The sequence below is a fragment of the Sander vitreus genome, chromosome 15, assembly GCF_031162955.1.
Source record: "Sander vitreus isolate 19-12246 chromosome 15, sanVit1, whole genome shotgun sequence".
Classification (NCBI taxonomy): Eukaryota; Metazoa; Chordata; class Actinopteri; order Perciformes; family Percidae; genus Sander; species Sander vitreus.
Genome location: NC_135869.1, coordinates 4,721,891 through 4,741,474, shown reverse-complemented (window position 1 = coordinate 4,741,474; position 19,584 = coordinate 4,721,891). Strand labels below are relative to the sequence as shown.

Sequence of the window (19,584 nt, the reverse complement as noted above, 5' to 3'; positions counted from 1 at the left end):
TGGCCCGGGTGGGGGAAGCAGGGAGCCCGGCTCAGTCTTCTGGGGAAGCCGCTTATGGACCATTTCACAGTTGTAAAAATGAACACTCTAAATGGCCCCATGTTGATTTCCTGTTGCAATGTATGACATCAACTGACAGGAAGTTAACAAGGGGGCAGGCTGGTTCTTAGCAATGGAATCCCATTGAAAAGGTCTATATGCAGCGTGCAGAGCGGCCGGAGAAAAGTGCACAACTGTCAGCAACAAAACTACCTCTCTGCAGGAAATTCAAAACGCCAAGTTCATTGGGTACACAGCAATACACCGGCTAAGTCGGAGTAGATTGTTTGAATGGTTTTCACACACACACACACACACACACACACACACACACACACACAGGGTCCTCCCTTTGTATTGGGAGGTACTATTTTTCTTCCTTCTTTTTCTGGCATACTAAAAAGTATGGTAGTATAGGTATTGGAACGGATTTTAAGATTGAACCTGATTGAACGTGCCCCTGGGTAGACTGACCCACAATCCTTTGCACAGCAAGCTGGGGCAAAGTTCAAGGCGCAATGTTATGACCAAGTAGGCCTGCCAAGTAGGGTTGTTCCAATTGATTGCATACTGCAAGCAACGTTACTTTGTTACTCAAAGTAAAAAGAAAGAATGCGATTTGGAACCAGGCGAAATCATGGCAGTACACTACCACTGGACCAATCAGCAATAGGCTGCACTCAGGCCAAGGAAAGGAGCGTACGCGTGCACGGGTGCGTCGCGCGGTCACGCTGTTGTCACGAGCCTTATCCAATCCGTGGAGTGGAGGCTGGAGAATTAAAACGGACATCAATTATATATACATTTTATTTACCAAATTTAATGCGAGTTAAAGAGAGCCGGGCTATAATTTCATATCGCTGGTTGGCTATTAAGACCGTCTGAGTTATTCCGGTTAACCCGTGATGTATTCCAGTATTTGAATGATATTGCTAGCCAGCTAGCTAGCTGTGAAGCTAGCTTTACGGTGCTTGACTCGAAGTAACGTTATATTCTCGGACCATATTTTCATTAAGACATCTGACTTCATTCATCTGAGAGACACCCAAGTGGTTGGCGGTTTTAACTTTAGTGAATTATTACAGTAACGTCAGGTGTTATGCGCGTCGGTTGTAATCCTAGCTGGATAAGGATTGAATGAAATAACGTTAGCTTCCCAGAGCCTGCGGAAACGAACCAGTTAACAGGGATAAGGTTAAGTTCTCCTGCTGCTGCTTGATCCACCGCCATCCAGCTAGCTAATCTAGCAAATGCTATCTGAGCTAGCCTCCCACAAGCATACAGTGAGCTTGGTAGGTCAATCATAAAGGTGTAGCGACACGACTGGAACTGCGAAAGAAGCTAGCTAACGTTACTACTAAACGTCAAGTTGGCCATCTTCCACTCCAGCCCAGTGTTAAGCTGACCGACGGATAACGTTTAAGGCCGTAGTGAGGACAGAAACCTGCAAAAATGCCGGCTGTGTCGAAAGGAGATGGAATGCGCGGATTAGCCGTTTTCATCTCGGACATAAGAAATTGTAAGTGACATTTTCTTTATTCTGGTTACCGATTTAACGCTAATAGTATCAGTTGACTTTACTCTTGTTGCTGGTTGTAACGTTACGTTACCCTTTAACGTGGTGCTGTAGTGATATGACGTGAAATGAGAGAGCGCTAATTGCCTGTAGGTGCATAGTTTTTACTAGCCTCTAACCACTCAACATTGTAACCATTATTACTCAGATGTTGCCTGTAACGTGTCTGTTTTACCACCACTTGCTACAACGAAACAAAGGGTTTGATGCTTGGATTCAGAAAACGAGGCCTTTTTGATTTTTAAAAGTTGGCTGTCGCTTTGGTCAAACTGAAACCATAAACGTGTACATTATAAATCCAGATGTCTGATGTCTAACCAATCTGGAAACGGAGGTTCACGATGTTTGATATGTTATTTTGTAATGTTCAATTCCCAGTTACAAAGCGGTGTATATGTCATTTAAAGCTGACAGCATTACAGTCCTACAGTAATAACTCTGACTGTATAGGAGAACCTCAACCTGACCCATCTTCACACTGCAGCCCCTGCCATAATCCACTTACAAGCATTAATAAGGCATCATGTGTTTACTGGTATGTAATACATTTGCCATAATTGTATAGACGTTCCCTTTTAATATTGTGATATTGATTTGAACTATTTGCTGTAGATGGAAGGTTTAGCAATTGCTCTGATAAATTCAATTCAACTTCATTTCAGACACACAGGTCCATATCAGTATAAACAAATGTAAAACACAGCAACACAGACAAAACCAAAAAGTTATGTGAATTGAATTTCATAAGATCAAAGGGATTAAAACACATGCAGACCTTTGTTCCAATGTTTCCAAAAGCAAGAAGTGTACTTTGTGTCACTCAGTGTGGGGTCAGTTAAAGCCAAATATAATTACATCTTTTGAATAAGTTAAGCGACACATACATTTGTACATACAATGTCTCAACACAGCATAAAAGGTGGGAACATTACTAATCAAACATATGACTCGCACTTGTCCATCTTGGCTGTTTGAGAAAGATTCTGAAAGCATCATTAAATGCCACCTGAAGCTTTCTCATTTTTGCCTTACTATAGCTGCACCACAAGTGGGCTGTATAGAGTGGAGTACAGTAGGCTCTAACAAGTTTTCACATCATCTGTGCACATGTGAAATTTGCGTGCCAGCATATTGGCTTGTGCATTCAGTTTGCTACACTGGCGCTGAACATCATCATCATCACATAAATAATTTCTGATGATGTGACCCAAATGTCTCACTTTGTTTACTACATTTAGTGCCTGGTTTGCCATAAAGAAGGAAGGAAAAGCTTGCCCCTGATCCGCCTTGGTTTTTGCAATCATGACAGCACTCTTTTTAGAGTTAAATTGCACCTTACTGTGAGCAAACTCTAAGCAGTTGTTGTAGGCCAGCACTATATGGAGACAGGACGACTAAGTCATCAGCATACATCAGATGATTAATAACACTATCCCCCACCATACATCTAGTTTTGCACTCGTAACTTTTTAGAAAGATCGTCCATATACAAAATAATTAGTCACTAAAAAGGGTGCGGATATACTCTTATCCCATCTTAACTGCATGGTTTGATGTGAGTACCAAAAGTGCAAAATCCTTATCAAATATCGGGGGACAATTTCCTTCAGGGATATATATATATATATATATATATATACACATACATACATACATACATACATATCTGTGCCATGTTTACTTTTAAAACCAAATTGTCAGTGGTTTTGAAGTATTCTTGAAGTGTTGTCTTTTCCTGGTTTTAAAGGCTGCATTACAGTAAAGTGATGTCATTTTCTGAACTTACCAGACTTACTAGCTGTTCTATTATTTGCCTTTACCCACTTAGTTATTATATCCACATTATTGGTGAATATTTATCAAAACTCTCATATTGTTAATATTTTGTAAAAGCAGCAATAGTCAACCCTACATTATCGTCGCAATATGGACATCAATGTATTTGGTTAAAAATATCGTGATATTTGATTTCCCCCCCCCCCCATATCGCCCAGCTCTACTGACGAATCAAAGTACTACATATGCAATGTTGCCCACACTGATATAATACGGCCAGAGGAAGGGTTAGATGGTTTGGCAAAATCTCAGTAAATAGTCTCAGTTTATATTGTCGTATCTGCCAAACCTATACAAACAGGGTGGCGAAATCAAAGGTTCTATAAGGGATAAGTTAGATTTAGTTTAGCAAATCCAGTTTGTCTGTCAACCTGGAATCAGATCCAAAATGGAACCAGTTATTGGAACCTATCCCTACCTCCATCCGCTCATCTGTGTAGAGTTTTTACCGTAGCTGCCTGCCATAATACCTCCAGCAATGACAACGGCTTTCGTACAACGATGCACCCTGTAATTATTTGTTGCTGTTGTTTAGTAGTTGTGGAAATACAAACCAGTACTTTCACCTTCCAAGCCATCTTGCTCTATGCCTATTATAGGTTTTCAGTGTTGTGAGTCCCAGTGGGGAAATTGAAGTGTCCCTTAACTTTTTTCACCATCCTCCCGGAACCGTCCCCAAATACAATCTAAGCCGCCCTGAAAAAAAGAATCTTAGTTTTTCTGCATTATCATTAGTTAAAAGTGACCTTTACCATAAATAGAACATCATCCAAATGATTAGGCCTAAATGATCAATCATCTGAAAGATTAGATAAGACACTAGAAGTGTCGGTCAGCACCACAAACAACGGACTGTTGCAAAGCGAGGAACATGGATGAAATGAAAACTGCTTTCAGAGGGCAATGTGAACTGTGATGCATCCTGATAAACATGTGAATGGGCCTCTCTGTCTGAAGAGTACACATGTCCCTCTCCCAGTCACTTAAATAAACCCAAATCATTCTGATGTAGCTTTAGCTTTCTTAGCTTACTAATACACATTAAAGCTACAGTGCCTAGCTTCACTCGAGTTTCTGCTTGCTAAAGTCGCTGGACGACACCATTTTCTGAACATAGCCATACTGAATAGGGTTGGGTACAGAAAGGCGGTGCCAACGGGGCACTGGTTCCGACGTAAACGGTAGTAATGAGCCCGAATATGAAACAAAAATTTTGGTTCCTCATTTCGGTGCCTGACTTATTTTCAGAAGCATCGCTGCACGGGACGCTACGTTACCGTTAGCTAGTAGCTGGATTAAACCCAATGGTTAAAAATATTGACAGTTTACGTTAAGCGGTGTAAAGCGTGACTGTATTTCCCTGTAGAGGATTCCAACACCAGGACTGACAGACGTAACAGTCTGACTGCAGCTGCTGCCGAAAAACAACACAAAGATGGTGCGTTCACTTGAAACTCGCCAGCCTTGTGGTGCATTCTAAGTTATTGTAAAATACCCTTTTCCCATCTGGTGCTTGTTTTTGTCATTTACCAGCAATTTACTGGTGAAATAAGTCGTTGTTATAAGTTATTGTTATTACATTATTAATCAATCATTTAATTTTGACCATATGGCCTTAGCAATAAACAAGCCGTTCTTTAACGTCGCCAACTGTCAATTTCTGCTCCTTTTTTATATTTTATATTATATACATTATAACTATATTATATATATATATATTTTGGTTCAGGCACCGTTTATGCACCGGCACCGTTTTTAAAAGTATCGATTTAGCACGGGTATCGGAAAAAACCCAAACGATACCCAACCCTAATACTGAGAAATACAGAGAGAGTTGTGTGGAGCCGATAGTCTTAATTAACTTTGGATCAACTCATTTGGCAATGGCTTGAATGTAACACTATAGCTTTAAAACATAGTTTATGATGCATTTTTTCCCACTGAGTGATGTGGTGAAGAAGCTACCTCAACCTTCTAAAGGCTGGAGGAACTGCAAGGGAGGAGCAATAATTCCTATTTCCCTGCAACATGGATGAATGGAATATTGAATAATCGGTTTTGATTGTTTGATAGTCTTAAAAAAAAGTCAGATTGGAGAAGTCCTATTTCGGGCCCCTTTTAACATCGATGCATTCTCACGATTTCATTTAATAGGAGCCATCCTGACATGGATGTGTATGACAGTAAATGTGTAAACTGTGTGTACATTTCTTTGGCAGTTTCTTTTGTTTATTTCTATGATTTCAAGAGATGTGTAGCATTATCATTATTATTATGAGTTTTTTTGCATCCTTTCTCATTTGAATGCGTCAGAGACACTGGACGCGTACTATTTGACTTTAGTGTTGATATGTAAACAAGGTATGTTTCTTCCTTTTTCCATTTGGAGTGAGACTGACTATTACTGGAGATTTGGACACCATCCCTTAAAGCTATCAGGCCTGAGAAAAGGCACGCAACTTATGTTTGACTTTTTGAACATAATTAGTTAGCCCTCAGTTGTGGGTCCATTTCTCTGTACTAAAAATCATATATGTCATATTTAAGTTGATACTTATCAGTCTTGTAACAACATTAATACAAAAGGACCTAATGTGACTCGTATATGCTCCAGTAGTTTAGTTTATTATAGGGTCCACAGAGTCTGGCATGGTTGGTCTTAAAGCTGTTACACACCAACCAGACGGCTGACCGTCGGCAGAAAAGGCAGTCGGACTGATCAGTCGGGTCCCCGAGGTCCAAAAAAATGCCTCAAAACACACTGAGGTGACGCCGACTTGAGCGTAGGCGAAATGTAATATGTCTCCATAGCAGCATGCGGCACTTCTCTGTATTGTTTCCCAGCAAATGAAAACCGGCGTCTGATTGGACGAACGCGTCACGTGGGTCTTTTTTCTCCGGAAAATCACAGCCAGTCATGGCGGCTCGTTCAGAATACAATCTCATATTTTACTAAAATAGTTCACCGAAACGTGTTTCTGAAAACATTTTAAGCGAGATGGGCCGTGTAGTTGCTGAATCGGTCTTCATTTCAGATCGACAAAGGTCAGTTTAAAAGATTTTCGTCAGATTTTGAGAGGCTCATCCGCTCGCCATTTCCAGGCGAGTCCCGACTGCCCTGTCTCCGACTGAGCATGTCGGGTCGACCCAAATGAAGGCCGACAGCTCCTCCTCCGGACGACGGCACGGAACAGACTCGAGTCACTGACCTCGCCAGACTGTCCAACGGCAGATTATCGGGGTGGTGTGTCAGCGCCCTTATAATACATCTGGCTTTGAAGATGAGTCTGGCTTGGACCTCTAAATTAGCATAGAAGATGTCTGTGTGGTTACACTGTAGCAGCCTGGCGTCGTTTTCAGGCGATTTAACCAAGGTAAACCCAGTGAACGGCGCTCTGGCGCAACGCTGGCCGAGTCCTTCTCGATTCACACTATTTGTTTTAAGAAGCGCTTGTTTTGATAAACGGAAGAGTTTCTTTTATATCACAGTCGATCATGTTCATTTACTTGTGGGAAAGCCAAAATCGGGTTGCCATTAATTGTGAAGCCCTTACTTGCTGTGTTCCTAGTATGATCATCACGTCTCTGTAAAATATTGTGTTCTAGACCTACTCTGTCTGGGAAGTGTCCTCAGATAACTTCTGTTATGAATTGACCCTACAAATAATATATATATATATATATATATATATAAGAAATAAAATTGATTTGACTCATATCTATCAAAAATGAAATCAAATGTAATTTTAGAAATAAATATTGAGATATTGTATAGGGCTGGGCGATATGGAGAAAATCCAATATCATGATATTTTTGACCAAACACCTCGATGTCGATATTGCAACGATATCGTAAGGTTGACTATTGGTGCTTTCACAAAATATCTTCCACATTTAGATTTTAGATAAATAACCATCATAATGTGGATATAATGACTAAGTGGGTAAAGGCAAATAACAGAACAGCTGCAACAGTCTGGTAAGTTCAGAAAATGACATCACTTTACTGTAATGCAGCCTGGAAAAGGAAAAGACTAAACTTACCATGTAACGATAATACAATTCTTCAAAATCTAAGACGATATCTAGTCTCATATCACGATATCGATATAATATTGAAATATTGCCCAGCCCTAATATTGTATACGCTGTATAGTCTGGATTACCGGACGTACATTGCTGGAATAAAGCCTGGCATCGGCGTGTCTTTCACGTGCCGGGCGTCGCCCCCCCCTTTACGCTATCTCATCTGTCCGTTTTGCAGAGCAACATCGCCACATCCGGGGCTTAGTTTCGCCCAGGACGGTTGTGATTGTTTTAAAGAAATGCAAACAAGCCAGAGAGGAGACCATACTCCACCGCTGACACAGCGCTGTGGCGATAGGTCTGGCAACGTGAGACTAATCGCGGCATAGCTTAAAAATACTGAGATATGATTTATAAGCCACATCGCCCAGCCCTACAGCTATCCATGTTTGTCCCATTGAGGATTGATCAAAGAGGTCCTCGTCCAGACAACTTTGCACAACTTTGACACATGGTTTCCTTTTTAATAGCCAGGTCCTTCAGGTCCATGTTTTAAATGCTGACATTGTACTACTTCTTTCCCCCTGTCAGGTAAGAGCAAGGAAGCCGAGATAAAACGGATCAATAAAGAGCTGGCCAACATTCGCTCCAAGTTTAAAGGGGACAAGGCTCTCGATGGCTACAGCAAGAAGAAATATGTCTGCAAGCTGCTCTTCATCTTCCTGCTCGGCCATGACATTGACTTTGGACACATGGAGGCAGTCAACCTGCTGAGCTCCAACAAGTACACAGAGAAACAGATTGTAAGTCTTCTACTGGTTGTGGTGTGTGTGTGTGTGTGTGTGTGTGTGTGTGTGTGTGTGTGTGTGTGTTTACAGCATTGATGGATTGATTGATGAGTTTTGTAGAGCTGTACCTAGAATAGAATTTTCCAAGTTGACTCCGCCGCCAGTTAAGGCCAAAGATTCCGCTCGACTTTTGTATTTCAGTTTGTCATGTCCATGTAGTTCTTGCTTAGTTTTATACTGCCATTTATATAAATGCTCACCATTATTACTGATGTTTTTTTCCCCCCACAATACACCTTATCTACAATTATGACAAATTTAGCATTCACTCCTCCGCCCAGCACAGTCCAGTGCACCTGTAGAGCAGCCGCTCCATATTAAACTCCTATAACAGCTTCCATTCAAGTGCTTTACCTGTAAGTAGGACTTTCACAATCATGCCTTTTTAATTGATGATTAATTCTCATACAAATAAGTGGGATTAATGTTTTAATTATCATTTTCTGTCCATTTTATGCCACAATTATAGTACAAGGCTAAATGCCTTAACGCACCACGGGCGTGACTAACAAACAACAAGAAAATGCCAAATAATCGCCTGCGAATATTTGGCGCCTCATCTAGCTTGAAGAGGATGGTGCTGCCTCTGGCTGCAAAATATTCTCTTCTGAATGATCTTCAGACTGATCCTCATAATCCTCCTAAATGTTGTCTGCAGCCATATCAGCAAGGGTTTAAGCTACAGTAGGGTTGACAAAGCAGGCAGCTGCTGCAAGTAGGGCTGCACGATATTTTGTTACATAGCGATGTGCGATAGTCGCATCGCAGGACGTGCGACGTTAACGCTACGTTTTTGCTGCTTGATAGAAAAGTTTATCCTTTTTTACATGATTGTTACCGGCCGACCCTTCTCCCTTTAAAGGCAGTTACACACCAACCAGACGGCCGACCGTTGGCAGAAAAGGCAGTGTGACTGATCAGTCTCCCCGAGTTGGTCAAAAAAGTGCCTCGGAACACACCGAAGCGACGAGACGTACATACGTCTCCATAACAGCAGGCGACGCTAATCTGTATTGTCGCCCAAAAAAATGAAAACCAGCAGCTGATTGGACGAACGCGTCACGTGGGTCTGGCTGCTGCTTCCGGATTTTGGATTTTTCGAACGGCCATTACTGGCGACTCATTCAGAATACGATCTCATATTGTACTAAAATAGTTCACCGAAACGTGTTTCTGAAAACATTTTAAGCGAGAGATGGGCCATGCAGTTGCTGAATCTGTCTTCATTTCAGATCGACAAAGGTCGGTTTAGAAGATTTTCGTCAGATTTTGAGAGGCTTAGTCACGCTCATCCCGCTCGCCATTTCCGGGTGAGTCCCGACTGCCCCGTCTCCGACTGAGCATGTCGGGTCGGCCAAAATGAAGGCCGGCAGCTCCTCCGACGGACGACGGCACGGAACCCACTGAACAGACTCACTGACCTCGTCAGACTGTCCAACGGCCGATTATCGGCCTGGTGTGTAAGTGCTTTAAGACAAAAAAACGTTGTCAGAAGTGAATTTAATGATGAATAAGATGGTGAAAATTGTTAAAAATGTCCCGTTGTTGCTCTGTCTGCAAGTTCCGAGTTGGCAGTGGGCGGGACTTATAAGTTCGACCAGTCAAGTACACCTTAGCTGCTAGTGGCAAGAACTTTTCATCGGTTGGATCCACAAGTCAAGCAAAACGCTGGTCTATCTTTTCATTTCTGCGCAGGTTTCCGCGAAAGGCAGCAGTAGGTCATGCAATGCCGTAAGCTTTTGCCTCTCTCAAGGGAGTGATTTCGTTATTTCCTTCTTCCAAAAACAGTGGTGAATTTAAAGTATGACTGTTGTGTTAACTGCATGCCAAATCAATCAGAACACACAAGGCCACATTGAATTCCATGTCTGAAAGAGGCTGAAGAATCTGACCATGCTTTCATTACCCAATGCTGGTACTTGGCAAATATTGGTTCGGCTGCTAGTTCGAAGTATTGAGCTTATCGAGCCCTTACAGCTTATCGAGAGCTAAATTATGTGGTCATATTAAAGTCGTCGTTAACAACCTATCGAACACGCTACTCCTGCACTGTTGAACTACACCAGATCCAAGTTTGTTGACTGTCAGTGTTGACAGAAGTAGAGATCAATGACCTGTGTGCCATCACCCACATGACTGGCCAGAATCACAAACCCCTCAGAGTGTCATGCTAGGTATCAGCTAGCTAGACAGTGTTGCTGATATACTTACAATACTTTAGTGCCCCACCTAACCCAGACTGGGTTTCAGGTTGTGTATTTGTGTGCTAGCACCTTGGGCAATGGGAAACAACATCCGTTAACAAATAATTGTGCAATTTGGCAATGACAATATTAAACTTGAAACCTGAAAGGTCCAAACTATTGGTTCTTGGTCAGGTCCAACTTACCGGCCATCGTTTTTTTTTTTGTCTGCGTAAATGCGAGCACAACATTTTGAAAAATAGCTTTAATCACGATAACCAGAGACATGAAATATATATATATATATATATTTTTTTTTAAGTCAGTGACTCCTATAACCTGTTTCAGTATTATTCATAATTACCGTTCTCTGGTTCCCACAGCTACCAACTGTGTGCTGGCCGGGGTACCCGATGCATTTATAGATTTTTGGCTTGTGACCCCCCGCCCCCGAGCTGTTCGATGTGCTAAGGAACACACTAAGGCGTGAAGAAGATACAGTGCAGTCAAACAATTCATTTGGACAGTGATCCGTTTTCTAGCGTTTTGACCTCAACACATTTGAAATAAAAAATATTTTCTTTCGTCTGTAGGATAGGATTTGTAGGCCTTCATTCAGAATGGTTTGACGCATATTTTGCCTTCAAATATTGCGCTGCCCCTGCGATTTGGATATTGCACTAGTCCATGTTGCGATGTCGATAAAATTGCAATTAATTTTGCAGCCCTAATATATATATGTGTATGATTGGGGGGGGGGGGCTCTCAGTGCTGCCTGGTGTGTCACATCAGGTACCTTCTAGCTGACCTTATCATGGAGAAAAGACCGTTACACCTGGGTGGGTTGGGCCTTCAATGATACTCGTAGTTTTATTCTACTTTACATATATAGTTTTCCCCTTACTGATATTAATGATGTAGACTAGACTAACCCATCAACCCCCCCCACCCCTCCCCAATCCATACAGTCCCCACATCATGAGCCTATGCTGACTGGGTCTGTGTGAGGTGGAATGATTTCACATTCAGCAGCAGTAGGTGGCTTTGTACTATTACTCTGCACAATGACAATAAAGTTGAATCTAATCTAATCTAAAATAATGTTGAATCGACTCCCCACTAAAGCAGATTCAGCAAAAACTAGACATTAGAAGCTTCATGAAGGTAGGGCTTATTACAAGGCAGTTGGACCAGAATGCATTAGTTATTGACATCCACCTTCAGACAGTAGATAGATGGCAGGAAATGAGAGAGACAGAAATGCAACAAAGGTCCCTGAGTAGACAACAACCAGAGACATTGCAATCAATGGTCACGACTGCATTAGTTTCAACTAGTTGGACATAAAAGGTGCCGTCTTGTCACCAAAACTCAGTGTGTATCCTTGAAGTGTAACAAAGATGATGAATGCATTTCCTTACTCATAAAAAATATTTGTAAAGCCAATTTCTCTTTTAAAGTTTGAACGTATATGGATAAAAACACCCTCAGACATTATTAACGCTGATTGTCACTGTTTTATTTCAAGCCCTGCAAACAGATTTGCTCTTAAAGGGTAACTTCCAAATTTTTCAACCCTATGTTCCTATGTTTTTGTGTCTAAGTGACCGATGGGAACAACAATCTTTGACATTGGTCCAGTATTAAGCGAGATCGCTGCAGTCAGCGAAACAAGCTACAATATAAGTTAACACGGCAGTTGTCCAGCTTGTATTTACCTTCACAAAAGAGCTCGTTTTGCCGCTGACAGGCTCAGATTAATATTCTGTCTGACAACATTATGGAAAGGATTTCTAAGGAGGTCGACCTTTCTGTTAAAGAATAAGATCCCATATACAGATAGACTGCCTTTCTCCAAAAGGGAAAACCCTTGGCACCCTATGGACGCACCATTGTGCCTTCATCTGTAAAATATGAACAAATACCCCAGCCACTGTGACTGTTTCCTGATTCTGTGTGGTGAACCATTTTCTCAGGAACAGGAAGTGTTGAGTAAGCAGAACAATGCTGATTCAGGAGCTCCATTCATTGAGTTGACTGCTGTAGCAGAACTATCCATCAGTGTCTATGCCTAGAAATGTGGAGACCATCTTAGAGTAGAGAAGCTAAAATGTAATTGGGCCTCAGGATAGACAACCATAAACCAATTGTACTGATGACAGTGAGAGCTTTTGGAACATTTGGCCCTGTGGTTCCATATGAGCCAGTAAAATCCTTTGACTCACTATAAGACATGCAGTCCAATAGATGATAAGCAGGGATCCTTCCTCTGGCCATTGAGGTATTAGGTAATATAACCATCAAATCAAAATCACATTTAAACCTGCCTCTGCTTTACACCAATATTGGTACTTACAATAAAACTAGAGGCTATCGGGTGTAATCAATACATTGTTCAGACTATCTTAAGATGGATCTAACTTTCTGTTATTGATTAGTCAGACTAGCTAGCCAGGCTAACAACAGCCGTAGAGTTGGAGCGCATTGCGTCGTACTGTGAAAGCCACGCCCAACTCTCCGCTCTCCATTGACTTGTTTTTCGTGAAGGTTCCTCATCGCCAATTCCGTCTGCTAGCAAACAACAGAGAAATGCCTAAAAGCTGCTTTGTGCTGGGATGCACTACCAGCGATGTAAAGAACCCAGAACTAAGTTTGTAACTTTTCGTTTTTGACGAGGAGGAACATTCACGCAATGTAAGTCAATGGAGAGCGGAGCACTGTTTACCCCTTTATGGGGGCGGGGCTTAAATGTCTCTATGTTAGCTAAAGGCTAGCTCAAATGTTAGCTATGGGGACATCGGCAAGGATTTACGCACATTTCAAAAGCGTCGCACATATCCCAAAAATAGAACGGATTAGAGCATCTGAACATTCCTTTATTTACGCTGCTATCTTGCGCTACAACGTTGATGAAGACAGAAACTCTTCTTCGGCCGGTACACACTGGGCTTCCTGTAACGATAGCTGTCAATCAAGGTAGGCTAAGGAGGTCTGTGTGGGTGTGATCGCGTTGAAAGTGACCAATCGGGGCGCCTGGGTAGCTCACCCGGTGGAGCAGGCGCCCATGTATAGAGGCTTACTCCTCGGCGCAGCGGCCGCAGGTTCGACTCTGCCCTGCGCCCCTTTGCTGCATGTCATTCCCCTCTCTCTCTCCCATTTCTTGTCTTCAGCTCTCCTATATAAATTGGGGCCTAAGATGCCCCAAAAATAATCTTAAAAGTAAAGAAAGTGACCAATCGTAAGAGGGCAAGTGCCTCCCTTGGATTCTGCCAACAGAATGTCAAAAGTCACTTTTTATTTGGGCGAGCAGAAAACAACTTGGAGAGCAGAGTGAGCTGCAGGAGTGTGACAGCAAACGCAGGAAAGAAGACTGCTTGCTAGTAAACATGGATGTAATAACAATAAAGGGTTCAAACTTTAAAGAAAAATTGGCTTTACAAATATTTTTATGAGTAAGGAAATGCATTCATCATCTTTGTTACACTTCAAGGATACACACTGAGTTTTGGTGACAAGACGGCACCTTTTATGTCCAACTAGTTGAAACTAATGCAGTCGTGACCATTGATTGCAATGTCTCTGGTTGTTGTCTACTCAGGGACCTTTGTTGCATTTCTGTCTCTCTCATTTCCTGCCATCTATCTACTGTCTGAAGGTGGATGTCAATAACTAATGCATTCTGGTCCAACTGCCTTGTAATAAGCCCTACCTTCATGAAGCTTCTAATGTCTAGTTTTTGCTGAATCTGCTTTAGTGGGGAGTTGATTCAACATTATGGTAATTGTGGAGGCTGCATTTGCAGCTGTTGACTTGTATGGCGTTATACTTGACAATATATTTTAAACAGCATTGCCAGTGTAACAAAACACAAGCATTTACAAGTGAAAGTGCAACAACTGAATGGTTTGTTGATCAATTGTATTGTCATATCAAGGCTCTGACTTGACAGGTTTAATCTCGGCAACAGATTTCAATACTTCAGAACTCTAGTGTGACGTTGTAAAATTGTGAAAATGTTTTGGCGCCACCTACTGCTGCTGAATGTGAAATCATTCCACCTCACACAGACCCAGTCAGCATAGGCTCATGATGTGGGGACTGTAGGGATTGGGGAGGGGTGGGGGGGTTGATGGGTTAGTCTAGTCTACATCATTAATATCAGTAAGGGGAAAACTATATATGTAAAGTAGAATAAAACTACGAGTATCATTGAAGACCCAACCCACCCAGGTGTAACGGTCTTTTCTCCATGATGAGGTCAGCTAGAAGGTACCTGATGTGACACACCAGGCAGCACTGAGAGGCCGACAGGCTGGATATCGTAATATCGTGATATGACCCAAGTGTTGTCTTTCCCTGGTTTTAAAGGCTGCATTACAGTAAAGTGATGTCGTTTTCTGAACTTACCAGACTGTTGTAACTGTTCTATTATTTGCCTTTACCCACTTAGTCATTGTATCCACATTACTGATGATTATTGATCAAAAATCTCATTGTGTAAATATTTTGTGAAAGCACCAATAGTCAACACTACAATATCGCTGCGGTATCGATATCGAGGTATTTGGTCAAAAATATCGTGATATTTGATTTTCTCCATATCGCCCAGCCCTACCCTCCGATATCGTGAATCATATCGCAATTGCAATATTATTCAAAATAATTGCAGTTAGATATTTTCCTCCCTAATATATGTTTATTATTACTGTTTTTATTGCGTAAATTGTAGAAGCTGACAGATTGATACATTGCAATGAAATTGTATTTTATATGATTTCACGGAACAAATGAATTGATTAATACATTGTAAATCCCTCGCAGTGCTGTTGATGCCCACATTTTTGAAGAAAAGAATGTAACTAAAGTGCCCCGTTGGATGCCTTTTCAGTAGAGAAAACTTCGGTTCCCTCCAGCGTGCCCTTCCACTGGAGAAAACAAGATGCAGTGCAGCACGGCTGCCCTTAAATGGAGAAACCAGGATCTGGTGCCCTCTAGGCTGGCCTTCCTCTGCAGAAGGATCCTGTATTTCAGTGTTTTGAAACCTCATTGGTGTCATTGCTCTCTTGTTACTCCAGGGTTACCTGTTCATCTCAGTGCTCGTAAACAGCAACAGTGAGCTGATCCGTCTGATCAACAACGCCATCAAGAATGACCTGTCCAGCCGCAACCCCACCTTCATGTGCCTGGCGCTGCACTGCATCGCCAACGTGGGAAGCCGCGAGATGGCCGAGGCCTTTGCCAGCGAGATCCCTCGGATCCTGGTCGCTGGGTGAGTGGGACTTCTGCTTCGGAGGGTTGAGGATGTAAAACGAATGAGAAATCCTCCCTGGTTTTGTCCTGTGTTTGTTTCCTATGTTTGTGTGTGTGTGTGTGTGTGTGTGTGTGTGTGTGATAAAGCCGAGCCAGTTTTTCGATCATGTCGCTTTACATCACTGTGACTTCACTTAGCTGCTGGTAATGTGAATGTGATGCACCACAGTGATACCATGGACAGTGTGAAGCAGTCGGCTGCACTGTGTCTGCTGCGCCTCTATAAGACCTCTCCTGACTTGGTACTGATGGGTGAGTGGACTTCACGCGTGGTGCACCTGCTCAATGACCAACACATGGTGAGCACACAACTCCGACCCCGTCACACCAAGAATGTAGTAACATGATGCAGCCTCGTTGTGCCTGTTTGTGCGTGCGTCTTAAATCAAGTTCTTATGTTGATACGTTGATTAGCTTGCATATCATAACGTGTTATGATACGTAACAAGTTGAACCTTTTAATGTTACAATCCGAATCAGATCTTTATTTTGAATTGATGAAACCAGTTGCACCACTGAAATCACCTATTTTTTTGTCATTAGATTATTGGTTATCTTCTTGTCCATGTGTGTCTGGGGTTTATTATTTATCTTCTTGTGCATATGTGTCTGGGGTTTAGGGTGTGGTGACAGCAGCCATCTCTCTCATTACCTGTCTGAGCCAGAAGAATCCAGATGAGTTCAAGACCTGCGTTTCCCTGGCAGTGTCCCGACTTAGCAGGGTAAGTGTGTGTGTGTGTGTGTGTGTGTGTGTTTGTGTGGATGATAGAGAGTCCTCCTCCTCAAAGTCAGCACTCCGGGAAACAGAAGCGTGGCAGCTGTCCCTGTGTCCTCCTCTGAGCGCTGTTACCATGGAAACCAAAGCCTTGTCCCTCTTCAGCTTGTCCAAAAAGGAGTGTGTGCGCGTGTAAATAATTGACGTGTATAAATAATTGACGTAGCAGCAGCGACGTCACCCATTGGTTTGTGCACTGCAGTTTGGAAGCGAGGAATTCGCATTTTGGCCATCACCATGTTGGTATTTTGGAGCCAGAAGTGACCATATTTGGACAAAAGAGTGGAGCTAGGGAGGAGTACTAGTGTCTCAATGGCGCTAAGCTAAACTCTAAAGGGATAAGATGCAAATATTAAACCCTTCTGAGTCATCCAGTGGAGATAAACACCGACCGGGTACTGGAGACATTCATCTGCATGTACGGAAGAACAGAAAATTTGCAGACTGTCCCTTAAAGGAACACGCCGACTTATTGTGACTTTAGCTTATTCATCGTAACCCCCAGAGTTAGATAAGTCCATACATACCCTTCTCATCTCCGTGCGTGTTGTAACTCTGTCTGACGCCCCCAGCGCTAGCTTAGCTTAGCACACATCCTGGAGGTAACCGGCTCCATCTAGCCTACTGCTCCCAATAAGTGACAAAATAACACCAACATGTTCCTGTTTACATGTTGTGATTTGTATAGTCACAGCGTGTACAAATAACAAGGTCACTATGCTTTTACTATCTAGTAATTGTTGACTCTATTACTCCAGCTCTGAGCAAACTCTCTGCTCCTCACCACAGGACTTCAGGTGCTGCTAACAAATCACTCCGCCCAAGTAGCAGAAGTAGCAGTGCTTCGCCTTTCTGAGAATATAGTTCCCAGTTTGTATACGGTTAGAAGACGGCCGTGTCTCATGTGACCTTGTTATTTGTACACCCTGTGACTATACAAATCACAACATGTAAACAGGAACATGTTGGCGTTATTTTGTCACTTATTGGGAGCAGTAGGCTAGATGGAGCCGGTTACCTCCAGGATCTGTGCTAGGCTAAGCTAGCGGTGGGTGCGTCAAAGTTACAACACGCACGGAGATGAGAAGGGTATGTATCGACTTGTCTAACTCTGGGGGATACGGTGAATAAGCTAAAGTCACAATAAGCCGGCGTGTTCCTTAGTTACCAGCTGGCGCTATGTCACGCTAGTGGTAGCTAGCTAGCTTTGGTTGACAAGGTGCTACCGAACACAGAAGAAGACATTTCTAGGTGACCAAATTGTTCCACTGAACTTTGCTAAAGTGAAAACGCAACTAAACACACAGAAAGCCATATTATTTGCACGATATTTGCATGAAAAATGTCCAAAGGCACCAACGCCACAAACACAGCCGAGAGCTGAGGTGTCAGTGACGCCTAGCAAAGCAGACAGCTAGCGGCTAGCCTCCTGTGACGGCAGCCACCTGTCACTCAAAGCGGAAAACCCTTAATTATGCAGAACTTCAAGCCTTAATATAATTTAAACGGTCGAGTCATTAAAAAAAAAAAAGTTCACATCCTGTACAGTTGTCATGAAGGGGGAACTTTTCTACAAGGCTGTAAACATGTTTAATTCTGCTGTAAAGTTGGGCATTTTAACTTTGGGCTCTATTGGATTTTGGGATTGACTCCCTTTTGGAGCTTGATGAACTGCAGTTTTTGGCACTTCCTCGTTAGCTTAATTTCTCAGACCCATAGGTTGCTGCGCTGTCATGACTCCAATGCAGTCAATTGTAAAGATAACTTATAATAATTATTGTGGAATTTAGTTATTCTTCTTACTGTCTGTCTATGTATTCTCTTCACCAAATTCTGAATTGAGCACTCTTGGTTTCTGAGACGTTTGGTTTCTGAGACGTTTGTTTTTTTATAGTCTCGCAAAAGAGATTTTCTGAGGGGTTAAGGTTGTCTCACCTTACACTGGCTGGCGGCATGTATCCCTGTCAACTTAAAATGTTTTCGAAAGCATTGGCAGCACTGTTTTCTGTGAACTTCTGATACTCTGATCAAAAGCAATCAAAGATTATATGTGTGGATGTACAGATGATGATGACAGACCACTGATTAGCTCTTCACAAAGAGACAAGACACCTACAAACACCTTTTTGTACTGTAGATTCTGCTCATTTCTGAGCATCCTGTACATGGTGAGCTGCACTTTGCTAACACAGTTGAGCAGTGTCTTGCATGGGTTCCGTTTTGACTCGTCATAATGACTCCTAATTTCTGTTGCTTCTCCAGATTGTGTCGTCAGCCTCCACTGATTTGCAGGATTACACCTACTACTTTGTCCCGGCACCGTGGCTCTCTTGCAAGCTGCTGCGCCTGCTGCAGTGCTACCCACCGCCAGAAGATGGCGCTGTCAAGGGCCGTCTGGTAGAGTGTCTGGAGACCATCCTCAATAAGGCCCAGGAGCCACCCAAGTCCAAGAAGGTGCAGCACTCCAATGCCAAGAATGCTATCTTGTTTGAGGCTATCTCACTGATAATCCACTATGATAGGTGAGTATTCTGATCAGCAGCACTCTCAGCAGCTGACACACAGTGGAAAGTGATAGTATTTATTTCAGTAACACCTTTACTGCATCCTCTGGATCTTGAAATGACTGAATATTTAAAGAAGACCTTAAATATTATGGTGGGCTTCATATATGTCTAATGTCAGAGTGATGACGCATTAAAGGCCCATCAGTGCCAACGGATACAGAGACTCTTGGGCATCGGGTCTGGTGGGAATAGTAACCCTAAAGAGCCTGATGGTTAGCGTTAAAGGAACACGCCGACTTATTTGGACTTAAGCTTATTCACAAGTCCATACATACCCTTCTCATCTCCGTGCGTGTTGTAACTCTGTCTGACGCACCTACCGCTAGCCTAGCTTAGCACAGATCCTGGAGGTAACCGGCTCCAACTAGCCTACTGCTCCCAATAAGTGACAAAATAACGCCAACATTTTCCTGTTTACATGTTG

General features: G+C 42.5%; 1 protein-coding gene across 3 annotated transcripts in view; it reads left to right on the top strand.

Moving 5' to 3' along the window:
• Nucleotides 1-743: 743 nt before the first annotated feature.
• Nucleotides 744-19,584, top strand: part of ap2a1 (adaptor related protein complex 2 subunit alpha 1) — a 34,812-nt gene continuing 15,971 nt past the window's right edge. For 2 of the 3 annotated variants that reach the window (XM_078268867.1, XM_078268866.1), the window contains exons 1-6: nt 744-1,558; nt 8,069-8,280; nt 15,584-15,777; nt 15,988-16,117; nt 16,439-16,540; nt 18,856-19,115. In XM_078268867.1, coding sequence (XP_078124993.1) covers nt 1,492-1,558; nt 8,069-8,280; nt 15,584-15,777; nt 15,988-16,117; nt 16,439-16,540; nt 18,856-19,115 — 965 coding nt within the window. In that variant the 5' untranslated portion in view covers nt 744-1,491. The remainder of the gene's footprint in view (nt 1,559-8,068; nt 8,281-15,583; nt 15,778-15,987; nt 16,118-16,438; nt 16,541-18,855; nt 19,116-19,584) is intronic. The other variant, XM_078268869.1, reaches the window with a different exon arrangement.